General features: G+C 41.0%; 3 protein-coding genes across 3 annotated transcripts in view; all 3 read right to left on the bottom strand.

Moving 5' to 3' along the window:
- The window catches only part of LOC116700131 (E3 ubiquitin-protein ligase MARCH6-like), a 21,506-nt gene extending 14,562 nt beyond the window's left edge, over nt 1–6,944 (bottom strand). The window contains 8 exon segments of the mRNA XM_032533046.1: nt 1,136–1,197; nt 1,938–2,205; nt 2,822–2,999; nt 3,245–3,317; nt 4,551–4,694; nt 4,810–4,883; nt 5,265–5,364; nt 6,672–6,944. Coding sequence (XP_032388937.1) covers nt 1,136–1,197; nt 1,938–2,205; nt 2,822–2,999; nt 3,245–3,317; nt 4,551–4,694; nt 4,810–4,883; nt 5,265–5,364; nt 6,672–6,690 — 918 coding nt within the window. The 5' untranslated portion in view covers nt 6,691–6,944.
- Nucleotides 6,945–6,959: 15 nt separating this feature from the next.
- On the bottom strand, nt 6,960–10,046 carry atpsckmt (fATP synthase c subunit lysine N-methyltransferase). Its single transcript, XM_032533051.1, has 4 exons — nt 9,410–10,046; nt 8,333–8,470; nt 8,090–8,140; nt 6,960–7,921 (listed from the first exon to the last, which is right to left on the bottom strand). Exons 1-4 carry the CDS (start codon nt 9,692–9,694, stop codon nt 7,730–7,732), a joined length of 666 nt encoding a protein of 221 aa, XP_032388942.1. The 5' UTR covers nt 9,695–10,046; the 3' UTR covers nt 6,960–7,729.
- A 288-nt stretch (nt 10,047–10,334) lies between these two features.
- Nucleotides 10,335–16,678, bottom strand: part of LOC116700132 (neuropilin and tolloid-like protein 1) — a 12,323-nt gene continuing 5,979 nt past the window's right edge. Inside the window, exons 5-10 of the mRNA XM_032533047.1 lie at nt 15,755–15,796; nt 15,082–15,209; nt 14,101–14,329; nt 13,178–13,291; nt 12,949–13,093; nt 10,335–11,673 (exon numbers count right to left, since the gene is read on the bottom strand). Coding sequence (XP_032388938.1) covers nt 11,127–11,673; nt 12,949–13,093; nt 13,178–13,291; nt 14,101–14,329; nt 15,082–15,209; nt 15,755–15,796 — 1,205 coding nt within the window. The 3' untranslated portion in view covers nt 10,335–11,126. The remainder of the gene's footprint in view (nt 11,674–12,948; nt 13,094–13,177; nt 13,292–14,100; nt 14,330–15,081; nt 15,210–15,754; nt 15,797–16,678) is intronic.

The following is a 16,678-nucleotide window of genomic DNA, read 5'->3' as shown; positions in this document are numbered from 1 at the left end:
GTTTAAAACTCACAGAAGAAAGTAGTAGCGTTTGTGATGCAGTCGGCTCGTAAAATCAAATGAGAATCTTTTTTTTTTTTTTTAATTATTTAAATATTAAATTGTGAACTCAAGATCACGATTTTATAATGATTAATCGTGCAGGCCTATTTGGAACACCTTTAACCAAGTTAAAGTCCAGAAGCCTTTGAGCTCAACCCTTTCCTGATCCTTTACAATTAGGGATAGACATCGTTCAAAAATGTTCAATACCAATACCATGACTGATACATGCTCCTAAACAATACTTTTTTTCTATACCAATTTCATAAAATCAATTTTAACAAAAACACAACAACATTACGGCACAAATCTTTTTATTTATTTTTCAGCTCCTACTACATGAGCCCTGTCTTTTTGTGAAACCTTTTCCAGCATGCCTCTACTACGTGCAACGTGAGACAGCCAATCACCAGCATTATCTGATCTTGGTAGAAGCATGCTGCAGGCTTATTGGCTCGCTGACGCAAATGAGATTTACTTCTTGAACTGAAATTGGATATTGAATGACGCGGCATTTTTCGACATTTGATATTATAGAGGCAATTCGGTCAGTGCCTAAAAAGTATTGAATTTGGTACCCGGCCCTATTAACAATACATATACAGTAAATGATTGTGGTAATACTACTATTTCTACTTCTTTTACTGCTATTAATATATCAACAACTTCTACTAGGGCTGTACCAAATAGTTGGAAGCTACAATTGTAACGTCGGCATTCAAATTCTAAATCAACATTTGAATGCCGCACAGCTTTTTCTTGATGTGGCGGGAGACTTTGGCCAATCACAGGTCACTTCAGGGAGAGAAAGCGTTCCAATTGGCTGTTCTGTGCATGCATTGCTCGTGCGACAGAGAGAAGAGGCAGAGCTCCAGGAAGCGGTCTCATTCTACTTCAAATTTTGTGCAAAATGAACATGATGGAAGATGCATGACGTAACGCATCCAAGATGGATATCTCCTGTCAAAAAATCTTTTAGTCACAAGTTCATCTGCCAATTAACTGCTACTAGCTTTACTAGCATCCTGTCCTAGCTACATCACAGCGCTTTATGGGGCAGGAGACAGAGAGAGACAAAAAAATAGATTCCCACCCTTTCCCAGGTCAGCTCCTCTGCGGCACGGTCCCACTCCAGGGCGTTCCAGTTCAAATCTTCTGCAAAGGACAATCAGAAACAGTAAGCCTGAAACACCTGAAAACATGCTTCTGTGGCTGCATTACCATGTACCATAGATTAGGTCTATGTATTCCTTCATAAAGGAATGAAAACACCAGTTCACACAAAGCTATACATGTTCTCAATCTTAAAACCATTTTCTACGCTTTCAAGTGCATCTTGTTTAATTAAACTGGCCGCACGACCTGACACCATTTTTCAACTTTTGTATCAGAATTGAAATACTGTATTTACCAAGAAAGCACTGTGTCAATTCCAGTTCACAGTGGAGTTGTGGGCACTTAATGATACGTGAAAAGGTTGAAAACCACTACTTTAAAAGTAGGGTTGGGCATCGTTTGGATTTTAAGGGTTGGAGTTGAAAACGGGTCACATGTTTTTTTTTACAAATAAGAGGAAAGTTTTATTTTGATTTGATGGTGATTTGCAGTTTTACGGGGCTTTTTCAATGTAATATAAAGCAAAACTAGAGAGCCACTTACCGTGCTCCAAGGCTGCAACACAACAGGCGCCGGGCCGCTACAGAAACCAAACTTTGCGCATATTAAATTGTAAAGCAATGATCGGATTTGAAACCAAATCCTCTCAACGATTCCAATAAAGAAACAATTCCACTGGAATCGTAATTTCTGAAACGATTCCATGTAGGAATCGGTTCTCGATGCCCAATCCTACTTTAAAGTGTACCCCCCTTCTGTGCTTTTATGCCCGCACTGACCTTGTCCCCCATGATTTACGTCAGCGGCATCCTCTTCCCTGCCTTCCTCATCATCATCATCCTCCTCGTCCTCCTCCTCCTCCTCCTCCTCCTCCTCCTCCCCATTGTCATCTTCTTCCTCATCGTCCAGTTCAGCCTCGTCTCCGTGGTTGCCAGCTTCATGCGGGTTGGCCGGTGCAAGCCCGTCTGGAGCAGGGTCTGCAGGGTGCTGGGCTTCTGCGACGTCAGCAGCAGCCTGTGCATTGACGCCAATGTTACCACCTGGAACCTGTAGAATCAGGAAATCACAAAAACCTACAGCATAGCCCGCACACATTTAAATAACAAGATTATATGGCTTGCATGTTCATTACCCATGCTTGTAGGATGTGGCAGCTACAAAGGACAGCTTGACAATGTCTGCAGCTGCAATCCTCAAATGTATACCATGGGGGGAAAAAATCTCAATAGTAACTAAGATATTTCAGTCCTGAACTATATTGCTCATTAAAGATGACAGCAGCAGAAGATTGTTTTACTCATTTGGTTGTGTGTAAACACATGACTGATGTCAGGGCCAACTTTGGAAGCACATTATCTAAAAGATAACGGTCCTGAAAGCTTCTCTGCGAGGAAGCATGGAACAAATATGGCCCGACATAAAAAACTGGCAAAGGGAAAAACTGGAATCAAATTCTACAAACAGTATAATACTTACAGTATAAGTGTAGCCTAAACATCAAGTGCAACTGTGCAGAATCACTGGACTTATTTTGAATAAATAAACATGAAAAATCAAAAAGCATTCAACTGTTGATTTAGAATTTGAATGTCAACATAATGAGTGAAGTGTTCAAAATATTCACTACAGCCCTTAGTTAGTTGGCGACATTAACTGATCTCACCTCATTGGCTGCAGGACCATTAGGCTGGTTGGGAACTAGAGGGGGGGGATTTTGCTCCAACCACGGAGGGGCGCCACCATGGACAATCTGCTCTCTAAGCCACACCAGGCTGATGAAGGCGCACAGCGTGCAAGTGACCACAAAACAGCCCTGAAGGCAGTCTGCAAGAAGGTTTTGTCTGCGAGGAAGAGTTGAACCATTACAGTTTTATCAGGTACATCACAATAATTTCACACATTACCTCGCTATGAGTTGGACAAATGTAAAGAAAGGAAGGAGTTATTGTGACTACACTTCAATCACCAATAAGATCTTAACCATCTTCATTGGACTGAAGTGAACAAAATATGGGGAACACATAGACCTACAATACACACAAGAGTGTGAAAGAAGAGGCAAGACCAGAGCGTAATTCACACTTACGTTGAAAGCATATCTAATGGCAGAGTAAGGAGAGAGCTCACAGAGCCAGTAAATACACACTTGTAGATGCGACCTGTTAGAAAAGCAAACAAAAAAAGACATGAGAATCATTTTGTAAAGTGACAACTGGTGTGAAACGTAAACACTGCTCCAATTGTATTGCACTTCATGCTAAATAAAACGTTTACAGCACAAGCAAATTAACGGAAGAGGTTACTTTAGCTCAGTTCCAGTCATATATGGCTTATTTTAGTTTTGACTGTTTCGTCACAAGCAGCAGAATGTAAGACTGGGGAGCATCTCATCCATAACCCCATCAGCACTGGCACCCCACAGGAGTGTGTCCTCTCCCCACTGCTCTTCTCCCTCTACACTAATGACTGCACCTCAAAGAACCTGTCTGGAAAGCTAATAAAGTTGGCAGATGACACCACCGTTTGATCCAGGATGGTGATGAGCCTGCTTACATACAGAAGGTGGAACAGCTGGTCCAATGGTGCAGTCAGAACCACTTGGAGTTAAACCCCACGAAGACTGTGGAATGACAGTGGACTTTAGGAGAAGTCCCCCCCCATCCAGAATGACACAGTGTCCACTGTGGATTCCTTTAGGTTCCCGGGATCAAACATTTCACAGGACCTAAGATAGTCTCACCACATTGACTCTGTCCAGAAAAAGGAACAGCAGAGGTCATACTTAGAGATTTAAGGAAGTTCAATCTGCCTAAAGAGCTGCTGACCACTTTCTACTCAGCCATCATTCAGCCTGTCATCTGCACCTCCATCACCCAACAACAACAAGGCAAGCAAGGGCTGCAGAGAGGATCGTTGGAGCCGACCTTCCCCCCATCCAGGACCAGGTCACAAACTGTTCAACCTCCTTCCCTCTGGTAGGCGATACAGGGCTTTTTCGCCAAAACCAGTCGACACAAAGACATCTTCTTTCACCACACTGTCACTCTGTTGAACGCTCAGAAACTGAATACCCTGCTAACAGTATTTTTTATTTTTTATTATTATTATGTTTTTTACTATCCTCTCTGTTTTTTTATGTTGAGTGAGTGTTGTACTTTGAGAGCAAAAATTGACCGGAGTCAAATTTCTTGTTTGTTTACGCAAACCTGGCTAATAACGGTGATTCTGATTTTAGTTCTTTTAAAATTTATACTGCTTAATGTTTGTTTTAATTAAACTTTTCCTTTTACGTCTTTGGAAGTTAGAGGATGAATACAATATACGGAAACTTTAACAACTGCTGATTAAATCTCCTTTCATTTTTGTTTTTACAATAGAATGGTATGACTTACATGCTGTGAGAGGCACCACGCCCAGCCAGGCAAAGGCCACCAGTGTGTAGTGGAACCAGTATCTAATGGCTGTTCCAATACTGGTGACCAGCCCTGCACAGATGTCCTGGACAGGCAGGCGAGATGGCATGTCAGGAGAGTAGACTGGAGAAAAGAGAGAAAGAGGGAGGTAGGTAGTCAAAGTTAGGCACTTAGAGAGGAGCTAACAAATCATTAATGCATTTAGTGTACTGATCTAATTTAATGACAAACAACTTACTTGGTGTAAAGGCAAACCTGTGTTTGCATAATTCACAGTATTCTTTTCTGCTGTGTTTCAACCACTGCAGTAAGCTGTCAAAAAAAAGGACACCTTGTGAGTTTACTCTTTTAATCCAATGGAAACTATATGTGCAAGATTCTTCATTAATGGCCCTGCAGTAAAGTCACACAAACTTTTTTTCTTCATGATTCTTCATAGCTGAAACATTATTGCTCTCTAGCTCGAAAAAAAATATTTTCCTTTTGTGTCTGGTTCTAACTTTTAAACTGTATTGAGCTACATTCTCGTAATGCAATCTGTTTGTTATAGTCCCTGCTATTCACTAACTTCCCCGTGCTGGAATTCACTTCAACATCTGTGAAAGCAAACAGATATAAAACTGTAGACAGATAGCAAGCAACCTCAACCTTAAAGATACAATTTAAAAGGCAAGCGAGAATAATGAAACGTACCATTCCTGATGGATGAACTTGATGCTACCAGTGCAGACACAGGGATGGTAGAGCGGCTTGTCCTGGCTGCCCTCTGACCGACATACCCGACAGATGTCCGCTGTACATGAGGCACACATTAACATAACTTGGCCAACCATGACTTCCAACTTCAGAAACATTTAATTTTATTGAATAGGCATGTTGCATTTCTATCCAATTTTATTCAACAAATGAGTAATGTTAGTTGCTCTTCACACACCCTTAATAGAATGCCAAATGCTGAAGAAATGCATGCAAGCTATCTGCAGACCATAACACTGTCGGTAGTTTCAGAATTTGAAACGTTAGAATAGGATGAGTAAGTGTCTTCAGTGACTAGCACAGGACAAGGCATACTGACAGCAAGGCGAACTGTTTTCATTGCATTACCTGTGTCACAAACTAAAATAACTATAATTAGCCCAGGTTGCAAGAGCACAATACCAGTGAGGACATCCAGAACACATTTTGACTCTGTCTTCATATAAACATTTAGTTATATTTAAAAAATGAACACGTAACTTATATCAAAAATGTGAACGAATGGCCCTTCTCGTTCCCGTTGCATTAACAGCGCGCAGAGAAAATGTGTTGTCCAGCGTTTGTTGCAATACTCAATGAATGACCATCAACGTTACAAGAGGTTTAGAGTATTTCATATTTTGTATGTACGTGTAACATTGTAAAATGAGACTTGTCAATTGGCTGGGCCGCCCGGTGTATCAACGTAACGTCAGCTAGTTTATTATACTGTACGTAATATTATAACGGTAGCATGAAAGTAGCTAGCTAAGCGTGTAACGTTGACTAAGCTAGCTACCAAACTAGCTAGTTAGCAGATACTATATTTTTACTATATCCTGTTCCAGTAATAAGAGGGCTGTTAGAACACACACACTATTTGTACTTTTCAAAAGCTTTACGTAAACCGAGTTTTTTTTATTATTGTTTTTGTGTCTCCTTAGGCGTACTTGACCTGCTTGTAAACACTTGTAGCTAGCTGTATTTTATATGCTCTATTATACGGCCGTCCTCTAGCTAGCTAATTTAACCACTAACGTTACTTCACACATGTGGTAGATGTAACGTTAGTGTTTATGAAAGCAAACAGAAACGTATCGTTGCTGACTTTATTTACAACTGATATCTAACGAATGTAAATGAATGCCAGCTAACTAGTTAGCTAACTAATGATAATTGGCTAGGTAGCGGTTTTTGGAATTCTGGTGAACCTTTTGTCAAAATATAGAAACCGGCATATCCACTGGCAGCAGTAAACAAATGACTTAGAATGTCACATAGACTTCGTTAGTATCGGTTTTACCAGTTAACGATAGTTTACCAGTTAACAATAAAAGCAATCAAGTTTTAACGTTAGCTAGCTACCTTCCTCAGCGGTGTCCATCTTGAGTGGCCCTGCTTCTCAATAGTCAGGCTAGTCAGGCAGTATAAAAGCGAAGACGGCAAGCTGTTTACATTTAAACATCTCAACTTAGTTCAAGATCCGATTATCTTTGACGTGACCATACGTTTCGAAATGAAATAAAGCCTTTTCACTACATAGCAGATCAGCTAGCAGTCGGGTTATGGTCACATACTACCACATAGATACACCACATTTGTGATTGTGAGGTAGTTTCACCACTAGATGGCAGACGAGCGCAGTTGGCCACCTTGACAACTAAATGATTATTTTATTTATAAATACACAAGCCTCAAAATAGAACACAGTGCAGGAGTTGTCTGTACATAGTACCATACAAAATATTATAGTGAATGATCTTCTGTCTTGCCAGCCACGGCCCACTAGGTACCTCTGTCTGTCTGGAAGGGATAAATACAATTGAAAGTTCTATAAAGAATCAAGTTATGCAATCATGAATGGCCAGTACCACTTCTTCCTATAAGAAATTGAGATTGCTCAAGTCATAACCATTTACGTTCTCTTTAATCCCTGGTCTGGTTTTAACATGAGTGTAACCACTCGCCAACGCCAGTGTCAATCAGTTGTTTTTCCAACTTTGCTCCACCTCACACTGGACATTGATGTTGATCATTAATCTTTTTATTATGATTATTAATCAAAGATCTTTGATGTTGTGGGGGTGGTGATGGTGCAGTGGCGCTTTGGGGTGGGAGACCTGAGTTCAATTCCTACTGCAATACCAACCAATCTGTCCATAAGAAAGACACTTAACCCCTAGCTGCTCCAGAGCCGTGCGACCTCTGACATACATAGCAATTGTAAGTCGCTTTGGATAAAAAGCGTCAGCTAAATGACATGTAATGTAACGTTGATCTGAACACGTCATAGCACAATTAAAAAAAAAGAACACCCAAGCAATTTTAGGTCCATCTCAGAGTAGCACTGCATGGAAAAAAATAAGACCATCCCAGGGTTGCAACGCAGGATTGGCATTTATGTGTGTGAATCTGGTGTGTCCTCATGTTCTGGTGTTGTCTTCTCTGTCATGTTGAAGGTGTGATTTAAATGCCTTGGCATCGTACACCCACACAGTGTCTATGCCTTCCCCAGCGGTATTTTCAGGGACCCAAGTAGGGAAGGGAAAGCGGCAGGCCACCACCTTGGCTGTGCTCGGCAACTCGCTTGCCAACTTCAGCTCCAGCTGGTCCATCTGCAAATATAGACAGCAACAACCAGTATATCGAGTATTGGGATTCTGAAAACTTATTGGGTGGAAATATATGCAAATATGGAGCCTTAAGGATAAACTAAAAAAAAAAAATACAATAATTACAATGTTGATAAAAATAAATACTGTAGGACAAACAGCAAAACTCACCATTTGAGGGACTCCAAATATGACAACATTGGAGTACTGAGCAAAACTGACCTTGCAAAAGAATCAGAAAAGACAAAATGAAAAGATGTTGATTGTTTTCATGTTCTTACATGAAGTGACACTTGATGTATGTAACAAGAAGAAGACATTAAATGCTATAGTAATATAGATGCCTTCCCCCAACATTTGGTCATGAGTCAGTCACTACATGCTTTACTATACTAGTAATCAGTAATCACTGACCTTCCACAAGTCAGAGATGTGGAAGGAGGTGGAGCGGTGGACTCCCTCTCTCAAGGCCTTGTAGCGAGAATACCACACCAGCCAAGGGTTCAGCTCAAAGCCGGATGCTTGAAACCCATGCTTGGCTGCTGCTATCACCTGTGAGGAAGGAGAATGAAAGGTAGTTCAATATATCAGCAACAACGTATAAACAATGGACAGAAACTGAAGTAGCATGTGGATGTAAAGCAAGCCTGGTTATTCTTTTGAGTTTTTTTAGTGGTGTTTGTGCAGCACATCACAGATAAAATGTAAGTTAGACTGGCCAGTGCTAGATGTTTCCCGACCCCTTGGGTTTTCCATTGTGGAAGTTTAAATTCATGCAAGTGGTCCTTTGTGTTTTTTTTCTACACATATGAAGAAGATGTAGAGACATTTCAAAGACGAGTTCATGTGTTTAAGGTTCAAATAAATTGAAAATGACCAGAAGTATCAGTATTGTAAAGAAATGTTTCTCAGGGTTTTCCCGTGGAAAGTTGTTTACCCCGGTGGCAAGTGTCATGTTTTTTTTGTTTTTTTTACTAAGGCCCGGCTGGGGCCCGGTCCCAGACTAATGGCAGCATTACTGTATAACCTGTTATAACAGAATCATTCATCAAAATTGAGAATTTAGAAATGCTACAAGACACATAGGGTCCTACTTTAGGTCAGTGCTAAAAGCTAACTGGAGCATTGAGAATACTGTATGACTATGTCTAAGTTTCTAACCGAGCCACCCCACTGCAATACATCACTATTATATTGATATCGTGATATGAGAGAATTTTGGATATCGTAATATATAATATGGCATAAGTGTTGTCTTTTCCTGGTTTGCCTTCACCCACTTAGTCGTTCTATACACATTACTGATGATTATTTATCAAAATTCGCATTGTGTAAATATTTTGTAAAAGCACCAACAGTCAACACTACAGTTTCATTGCGGTATCGATATCGAGTTATTTGGTCAAAATTATCGTGATAATTTATTTTCTCCATATCGCCCAGCCCTATGTATGATCCTATTCCCACAACGAAAGACAACACAACACTTACTATCCTTCCATCTCCACTCCCAATGTCGACGAGGGTCCCTGATCTGGCTCGCAGCACCCCGAGGACATTCTCCACCTGAGCTGTGGTGGCTGGGACAAACGGGAGACAGACCTTTCTCAGGGCAGGAGCGACAAACGGAGCAGCTCCTGCATACAGGGCGACCAGCGACCCTCCCAGCACCCCCGTGACGATGACACCGAGACGACTTCTGCTCTTTTTGTCCTTGCCATAGCTCTGTAACTGGTCTGTCGACGCTGAGTCCACAAACAATCCTTCTTGTGACATGGTGCTAGCTTAAAAAAAACGCGTTAAGAACACCTAGCATTAGATAACTTTAGCTGAACGTGAATTGCATGAATGACAGCTGGGACTCTGCTCTAGCTGACCAAGCTAGCTAGCTACCCAACAAGGTAATCATATGCCATGAATACAATCAAATGGCGTTTTAATTTAAACCGCACATTCGCATAATGCTAAGCCAAAAGCGCTAACTAAAGATACTATAAACCAAAGAACTAAGTGATGGTTCAGTGGTTCCATAGACAGTTAAAGGAAATCTCTTCTACCAAAAAACAGACAGTCAAAGAAGCCATTAAAGATGACCTGTGCAGCGCTGTTACAAGCCCGAGAGGATAACAAACATCAGCGAACAAAGGTTCCTGTATGCCTTCGTTCCGGTGACGTGTGGAAGTCTGTTCCCCCTTTATCTCCTGTTAAAATCGTAATGAATCCATGGTTATGCGTAGCGTCCCCCTCCGTTGTCAGAGTAAGGGTTTGGTTCAGTTTCGGTTTGTCAGTGTGCATGGATGTAGTATAGGGTCAGTGCCGTAAATGCATAATCAGTTTTGTTTTTGTTGATGTGTTTTTTTTAAAGACTATAATAAATACACACACGCACACATTAAATGACAATCCCTTGGTGCCCTGCAGAGTAAAGGAAAACAATGTTTAATGAAATGAATAAATAGAGACAGTCATAAAATCAACAGAAATAAATCACCCAGATAAACACCCCAGGGACATACCACATTGAAAAACACATAGGCCTAATCAATAATAAATACTCCCAAACAAACAAATAATATATCTTATATTTTATATATGTTATATTTACACAGCAACAGGAATTTCAAGATATCAGAAATTTCATAAATTTCAAGCCCACTGGGTATCTGCAAAAAAGTATTTTGCATGAAATATCTGTCTTTTCCTTTTTGATTCTGGACCTGTGCTCAACACAAAAAAACATCTTGGTTGGAGGAAAAGGAATAGCCTAAGATTTGTGAAACATTTGCTTTGGTGGTGCAATAATGTCCAAACATATTGGAAAGATGATGACTCATTAATTATCTATAAAATAATCTCAAATATAATGCAGTCATAAATATGTTCTACCCCAGAGTTTTAACAAGGAACAAAAAATGGAAGAAAAGGAAATGTGATCCATATGAATGAGTGAGGATGTGATGATCTTGGTAAAATCCTGACAGCAATGTATTATTCAAGATGTAACCTGCAACAGTTGCTCTTAAACTCGTTGGCGGAGGGGTATTTATTATTATAATTACTAGTGTATGTTTCACCAGCTCCAGTCCACTCTATTTGTATATAATGTAAAACTTCCATTTAATTTGTAATATGGGACAAAGAAACACTAAAAAGATCTGCAAACATCACCATTAATGCCAATGAGTTAAACACATCATCACTAAAAGAATTAGAAATCATTAGACAGTGTACGGTGGACAGTGTGGTCCAGCCCCGATGTGCCATGGTGGATTTGATGGTGGTGCATGTGGTGCTGGCTAGTGGTGGGACCATCATCCATCATCAAGTCATCCTCCTCATCCTCCTCCTCCCCGTACCCCTCAGCCCCGTCCTGAGAATAGCTATGCTTCATCACCATCATGCTCCTTCGACCTGCTGGTGTGGTGTGGTGGGAGAGGCGTGATGACTGCAGGCCCATCATCGGCGGCGACATCGGCGGCGGCACAAGAGCCCCCCCATCGGCCGAGATGGTGGCGTCCCTCATGCTCAGATTACTGCGGCTACCGTGGACACTGCCATGCATGCTCCCATGGAAAGACCCACAATGGTGGTCGCGGATGCATTTAGAGGAGGAGCGCCGGAGCTTGTGGAAATTCTCAAAGTCCTCAGCCAGGGCGGCATCAGTGAGTTCGCCGGATGGGGTGCGGCGCAGAGTGCAGAGCTCATAGTGAGGAGGCTCAAAACCAGGGTGGAGGAGGGCAGGGTCAAAGTCATCTCTGTGGATATTTATTGGAAAGAAGACACACAAACACCAATGTGGTACATAAAATGTTCAGGGACGTTGATAGTATTTCTAAAACTGAACTCAAACTCAACCAACTTTGATTGTAGGTGTAAAGATGTGACACTGATACATATCCTTATATAGGCTAAGCGTTACAAGAGGAATTTTGAGAAGTTAACTGATAGGGCGAGTGCTAACACGTGACATAAAGGGATAGTTACTCAGATTTAACGTGGACATAGTTTCAGGAGATCGTTTCAGGTTGGAGACAATCACGGAAGCATGCTGCTGTCAACTGCAAACCACACGCTTCAACATGGAGAACACCATTGAAGACAAAAGGCCCAATCTTGCACCCGGCACAGTGCGGCGCAAATCCCAACGCAAGTGTAAATAGCAAATGCACTTGCGCCCATCTAGGAAGCAACATTAGCATTAATTTGGAGTCATGCTTAAGGCCAATATTCACTCTTCTTCTACTGGTGGTTTGGCCTCTACAAACTCCTGAGGGAAAACATCTAACAACTGAGCTGCAAAACGTCCCACAGTGTTTACCAGCTGTCTGCAGTCAGGTAGTGTACAGTGGGTTTAGCAGAGCCTTGTTTGCTGAAAACATCTGCCTGCTCTTGAAAAAGAGGTTGATGAGAGCATAGTTTATGAGCCATTGTTTTAATACAAATACTGATTAGCAAAGCATGCAATTCCCTCCATCGTCGTGAGAACCTTAAAAAAAAAATCATTTTGTAATGAGATATTGTAGAAATATTTTATTAACAAAATGTGTGTATGTTCTTGTTGCAAAAGATCTGTGTGTCATTGAGGAAGTGGTTAAAAGTACTCCGGGTGACCTCTGATGCACAGAAAGTTAAGCTTAAGTCATTAAAATAGTTTGGGCTTTTATGACATAGAGGTGCATTGTATGAAGGTTGCGAGAACGGAAGAAGAAGTGGCACCACACAGATGCCACGACCTTGGTTTATGTGTGTAAGATAACAGATAACAGACACACACCCCCAACTTGGTGGACCGGGCTCTGACTGTTAGTAGGGAAACTTAGAGTCTGTTTGTGAATCCACAATTGTGTTGTAACCTTTATGCTGGACTCAACTTAACTGAACTCTTTGTCTCAGATTGATCCTTCTGTTCTGGTAAAAGTCCAATGTAAGAAGGCGCGGGAATTAATAAATTGTAATCAGATTTGACAGGCCTTAGAGCCTTATGTTAGACATCATTCCCCCTAGAATATGCTGTAAGAATGACATTTCACCTGCGGATGATGTATTTCTTGCGAGGCTGTTTGACCTGGATGATGACAGAGATGATAAGCAGGATGACAACCAGGCCACAGGTTACTCCAATGATAGCGAGGTTAGTGTTATCCAGCGTGTCCAAGATGCTGGCTTTCCTCTTCTCTAGTTAGGGAGATAACATGGAGAAGAATGACTTCGTGTTCAACCACGGCCAACATATGGTTTCTAGTCTTTGTGTCAGGGTACCTTTGCAGTGATTCTCATCCCATGGAAAAACACAGTTTTGGATACCATTGCAAACCAGGGTTTGGTTGATGCACATGTTGCTATGGCAAAAGAAAGTTCCACTATCACACGGAGCTGAAAAACAAGAAGAGTCATGTAGCTGTTAGTGTAGGGTATATATGCCATATACTGTACAGTATATAATGTGGGTATGTATTGTGGGTTTCCCCTCCTGCTATCTCATTTATCTATTTTGCAAGGGTTCCATTGAGAGATGAGATTTATAAACGTTTGTCGTTGAAGGATTGCACTGAATTTTTTGACAAATTCATTCATCAGTTATATGATCAAATTACAAAAGTCTCCATGACGCGGTGTTAAACCTGTCATATAACCTGCTTCCTGCATGTTCTACCGAGACGCCAACCCTCGCCTGAACAAACACTTCTGACGTGGACAATTTCCTGCTGCGTGCTACTTGTGTGAAAGGGAAACTCGGGACTGTGTCACAAGTCTGAGCTCATGCAGTATGTGATGCGGCTATACAGGGCAAGGTAAATCCAAAACAATTAAGTGTAACAACTCTTTTTACATTACAATTAGTCATTTGATCCATTGTAATACTGAATATTGATAAGTGCAGCTTCAATGTATAATTAAATGTATACATACATTTTGAAATGAATGCTTTGATCTTTATTTTCTTGATTTTATTGAATATATATTGAATATATTTCTGCGTTGGACTAATACACCTTTTCTAAATAACCCTTTTCAAGAATGTTGTTAGTGGCATTTTAAATAATGGAGGCTCACCCTAATAATACATAGCGAAGTGACCAAAATGCCCCTAGAAAAGCTAGCATTTTATTTTTGGGACTTCTACTCTCACACATGGGCACACTTGTAAAAGAAAGCTTGCAGATGGCTGGAGATTCACTTACGCTCATGGAAAGTTGTAAAGAGGATCCTGAATTTGCTTTTCCTGCTTCCTTCATCTGCCCACATCCTCACCACGCCCACAGAGGACACCAGCATCACATCATTGGCCACTGTGGAGCAGAACTTATTCTTCAGGTGCTCAACTGAACTGCTGCCGTCATAGATGGCAACAAAATTACGCTTGCACTCATTCGAGTTGTGCATCTCATACTCCAGGAAACGCATGTAGATCTGTGAGTAAAAGAGATAATAAGACATTTTTCTTTTAATGCTTTTTTGTACCAAAATTATCCCTGTTGAATCATTATGGTCATTGTTTATGCTAACACTTCAGCATTTCAGCTAACATTAGCTATGTGCTGCTGTGGACGGAGGCAGCAGCAAATCGTATTTTAGCCACCTAAAGAAAGTCCCACCTAAAACGAATAATATCGGTTTAAGTGTACGCTTTAGTTAGAATAGAATAGAATATTAAAATATTTTCACCGCTTTACCTTGCTGTCAGACAGCCCTTTTTGATGGGGAACTGAAGCCATTATCTATGCTCTCGTCGAAGCCACCAGACTCCATTGACAAAAACTGTAATTTTACCTTGCAGAACACCGGAGTCGCTTTGTTGTGTGACTTTGGTGAATCCGAACTTACCCTTTAAAACACCAAAGTCACACAATCACACAAACTCACTAACCGATGTTCTGGGAGGTAAAATTACTGATTTGTTGAGTCGGTGCTGACCGCCATCTCCTGCAGGAAATGCTGTAGACCTCATACAATCCCACAAAATCCAAACTATCCATTAAAGTGTTGTCTGTGTTCTTTGGAAATGTGCTTGAAGTGCTTTGATATAAGTTTTGGTCCAAACTTCCCCAACCAACTGGAAGTCAACTTTTAAATAGAAATAAAGGTAAACCATAACTAACAGACAAACAGCTAAAACACCTCTACCACTTAACAGGACCAACAACAGTCTGACGTATACAGACCCTGGATCTTGGTGGCGCCTTGATGTGCCACCTGCAGTCTACGGCCTCAGTCAGCAGCGCCCGGCTCTCTGCGGCTATCTGGGCGGACTCCACAAAGCCTTCCGGTCCGTTCAGCTCAAATTCACAAACTGTGGATAGCAATATTTCAATTTTACTAAAATTGTAGAAAGAGTCTGGGCAATATTTTTACTTCAGCAAAAATGAGGACTCAAACACATAAAATGAATTTAGGTAATCATTTGTATGAACTCATGCTGTCTGGTAATCACAGTTAGCAGTATCTACATGTAATCAAAGCTGCTGAGGCAGCAGATAAAGATAAAGGTACTTTATTGTCACATACACATACATGTAGCAAAATTCATTCTCTGCGTTTAACCCATCCCTCAAGGTAGCAGTGGGCAGCCATTTACAGCGCCTGGGGACCATCTCCAGATCTGAGCCAGTGCCTTGATCAAGGGCACTGGCTGGAGAACCTAATACAAGTTTTTTGATGGTGTGGGGAAAATGGAGCACCCAGAGGAAACCTCACGCAAACACTGGGAGAACTCCACCCAGACAGGCCCGAAATGACCTGGATTCAAATCCAGAACCTTCTTGCTGTGAGGCCACATTGCTAACCATTGGGCCACCATGTTGCCTTATCAACATACAGTACGAGTGAAATACTCACATGGCAGAGCTGGCAGTTCCCCAACCCCTTTGAACTCTGGATCTAAAAGCACAACACAATATTGTAAGAAAAAATGCAACATTTGAACAATTATTCAAGCTCTAATTAGGAGCTGCATTTTTTTTTTTTAAGTGTGGATCCCACAATTAAACAATTTGAAACTTTACTCTTGCTGAATGTGAGGCTTAAAAGAGAGAGAATCCTTAATTAAGAATCCTAGGTATTTGTATTAAGTACAGACTCAATCACACTGCCCTGAAACGTAATATGGAAGGATATTGCTCAACGTCAACAAAACACAGCTGGCCAAAGCTTACATAATCTTTGTACCCGCACATTCCCTCTGCCCTCATTTAAACTCCCCTGAAATCCTGATGCCCTTGGTGAAAAAAAGAAAAAACCCACAGGGAGGAGAAATTGTTTTCTAAACCTTTGTGCTGATGAATACTTGCTAGGTGGATTATAAATCCTGATATACTGGCTTAGTTCAGGATAGATTAGGCCACACCAGCAGTTTCAACCTGGTGATAAAAAAGTCCCTTTTTTGTTTTCTAAATTCTCCTGGAAGTTGTTATTGTGTGAGGTAAACTCAATAAAATGCCAAATAATACCACAAATACTAAGTATTGGCACCAAGTCAAGTACGAGTAGAAGTGTGGTTTAAAGGACAAAGCTTAGGTGGAGAGTGAATTTATTTACTTTCCCACATCTTTAAATAATTTTATCATTTTTAATCCAACACATTGGTCAGTAGCTATGATTTAAGAAGAGCAGGTGATGTACTCCACTGAGGCTCTAATCAACAAGGATTCTTGTTAATCCTCTTGTGTTTCTTAACCCTGCCTCTGTTTCAGCCTAGTCCATATTATTCACATTCATTCCTGTGCATGTGTGCATGTGTGTGTGTGTGTGTGTGTGTGTGTG

This window comes from Etheostoma spectabile, chromosome 13, assembly GCF_008692095.1.
Source record: "Etheostoma spectabile isolate EspeVRDwgs_2016 chromosome 13, UIUC_Espe_1.0, whole genome shotgun sequence".
Lineage (NCBI taxonomy): Eukaryota > Metazoa > Chordata > Actinopteri > Perciformes > Percidae > Etheostoma > Etheostoma spectabile.
Note: the sequence above shows the minus strand (reverse complement) of the source record. Positions and strands in the feature narration are given on the sequence as shown.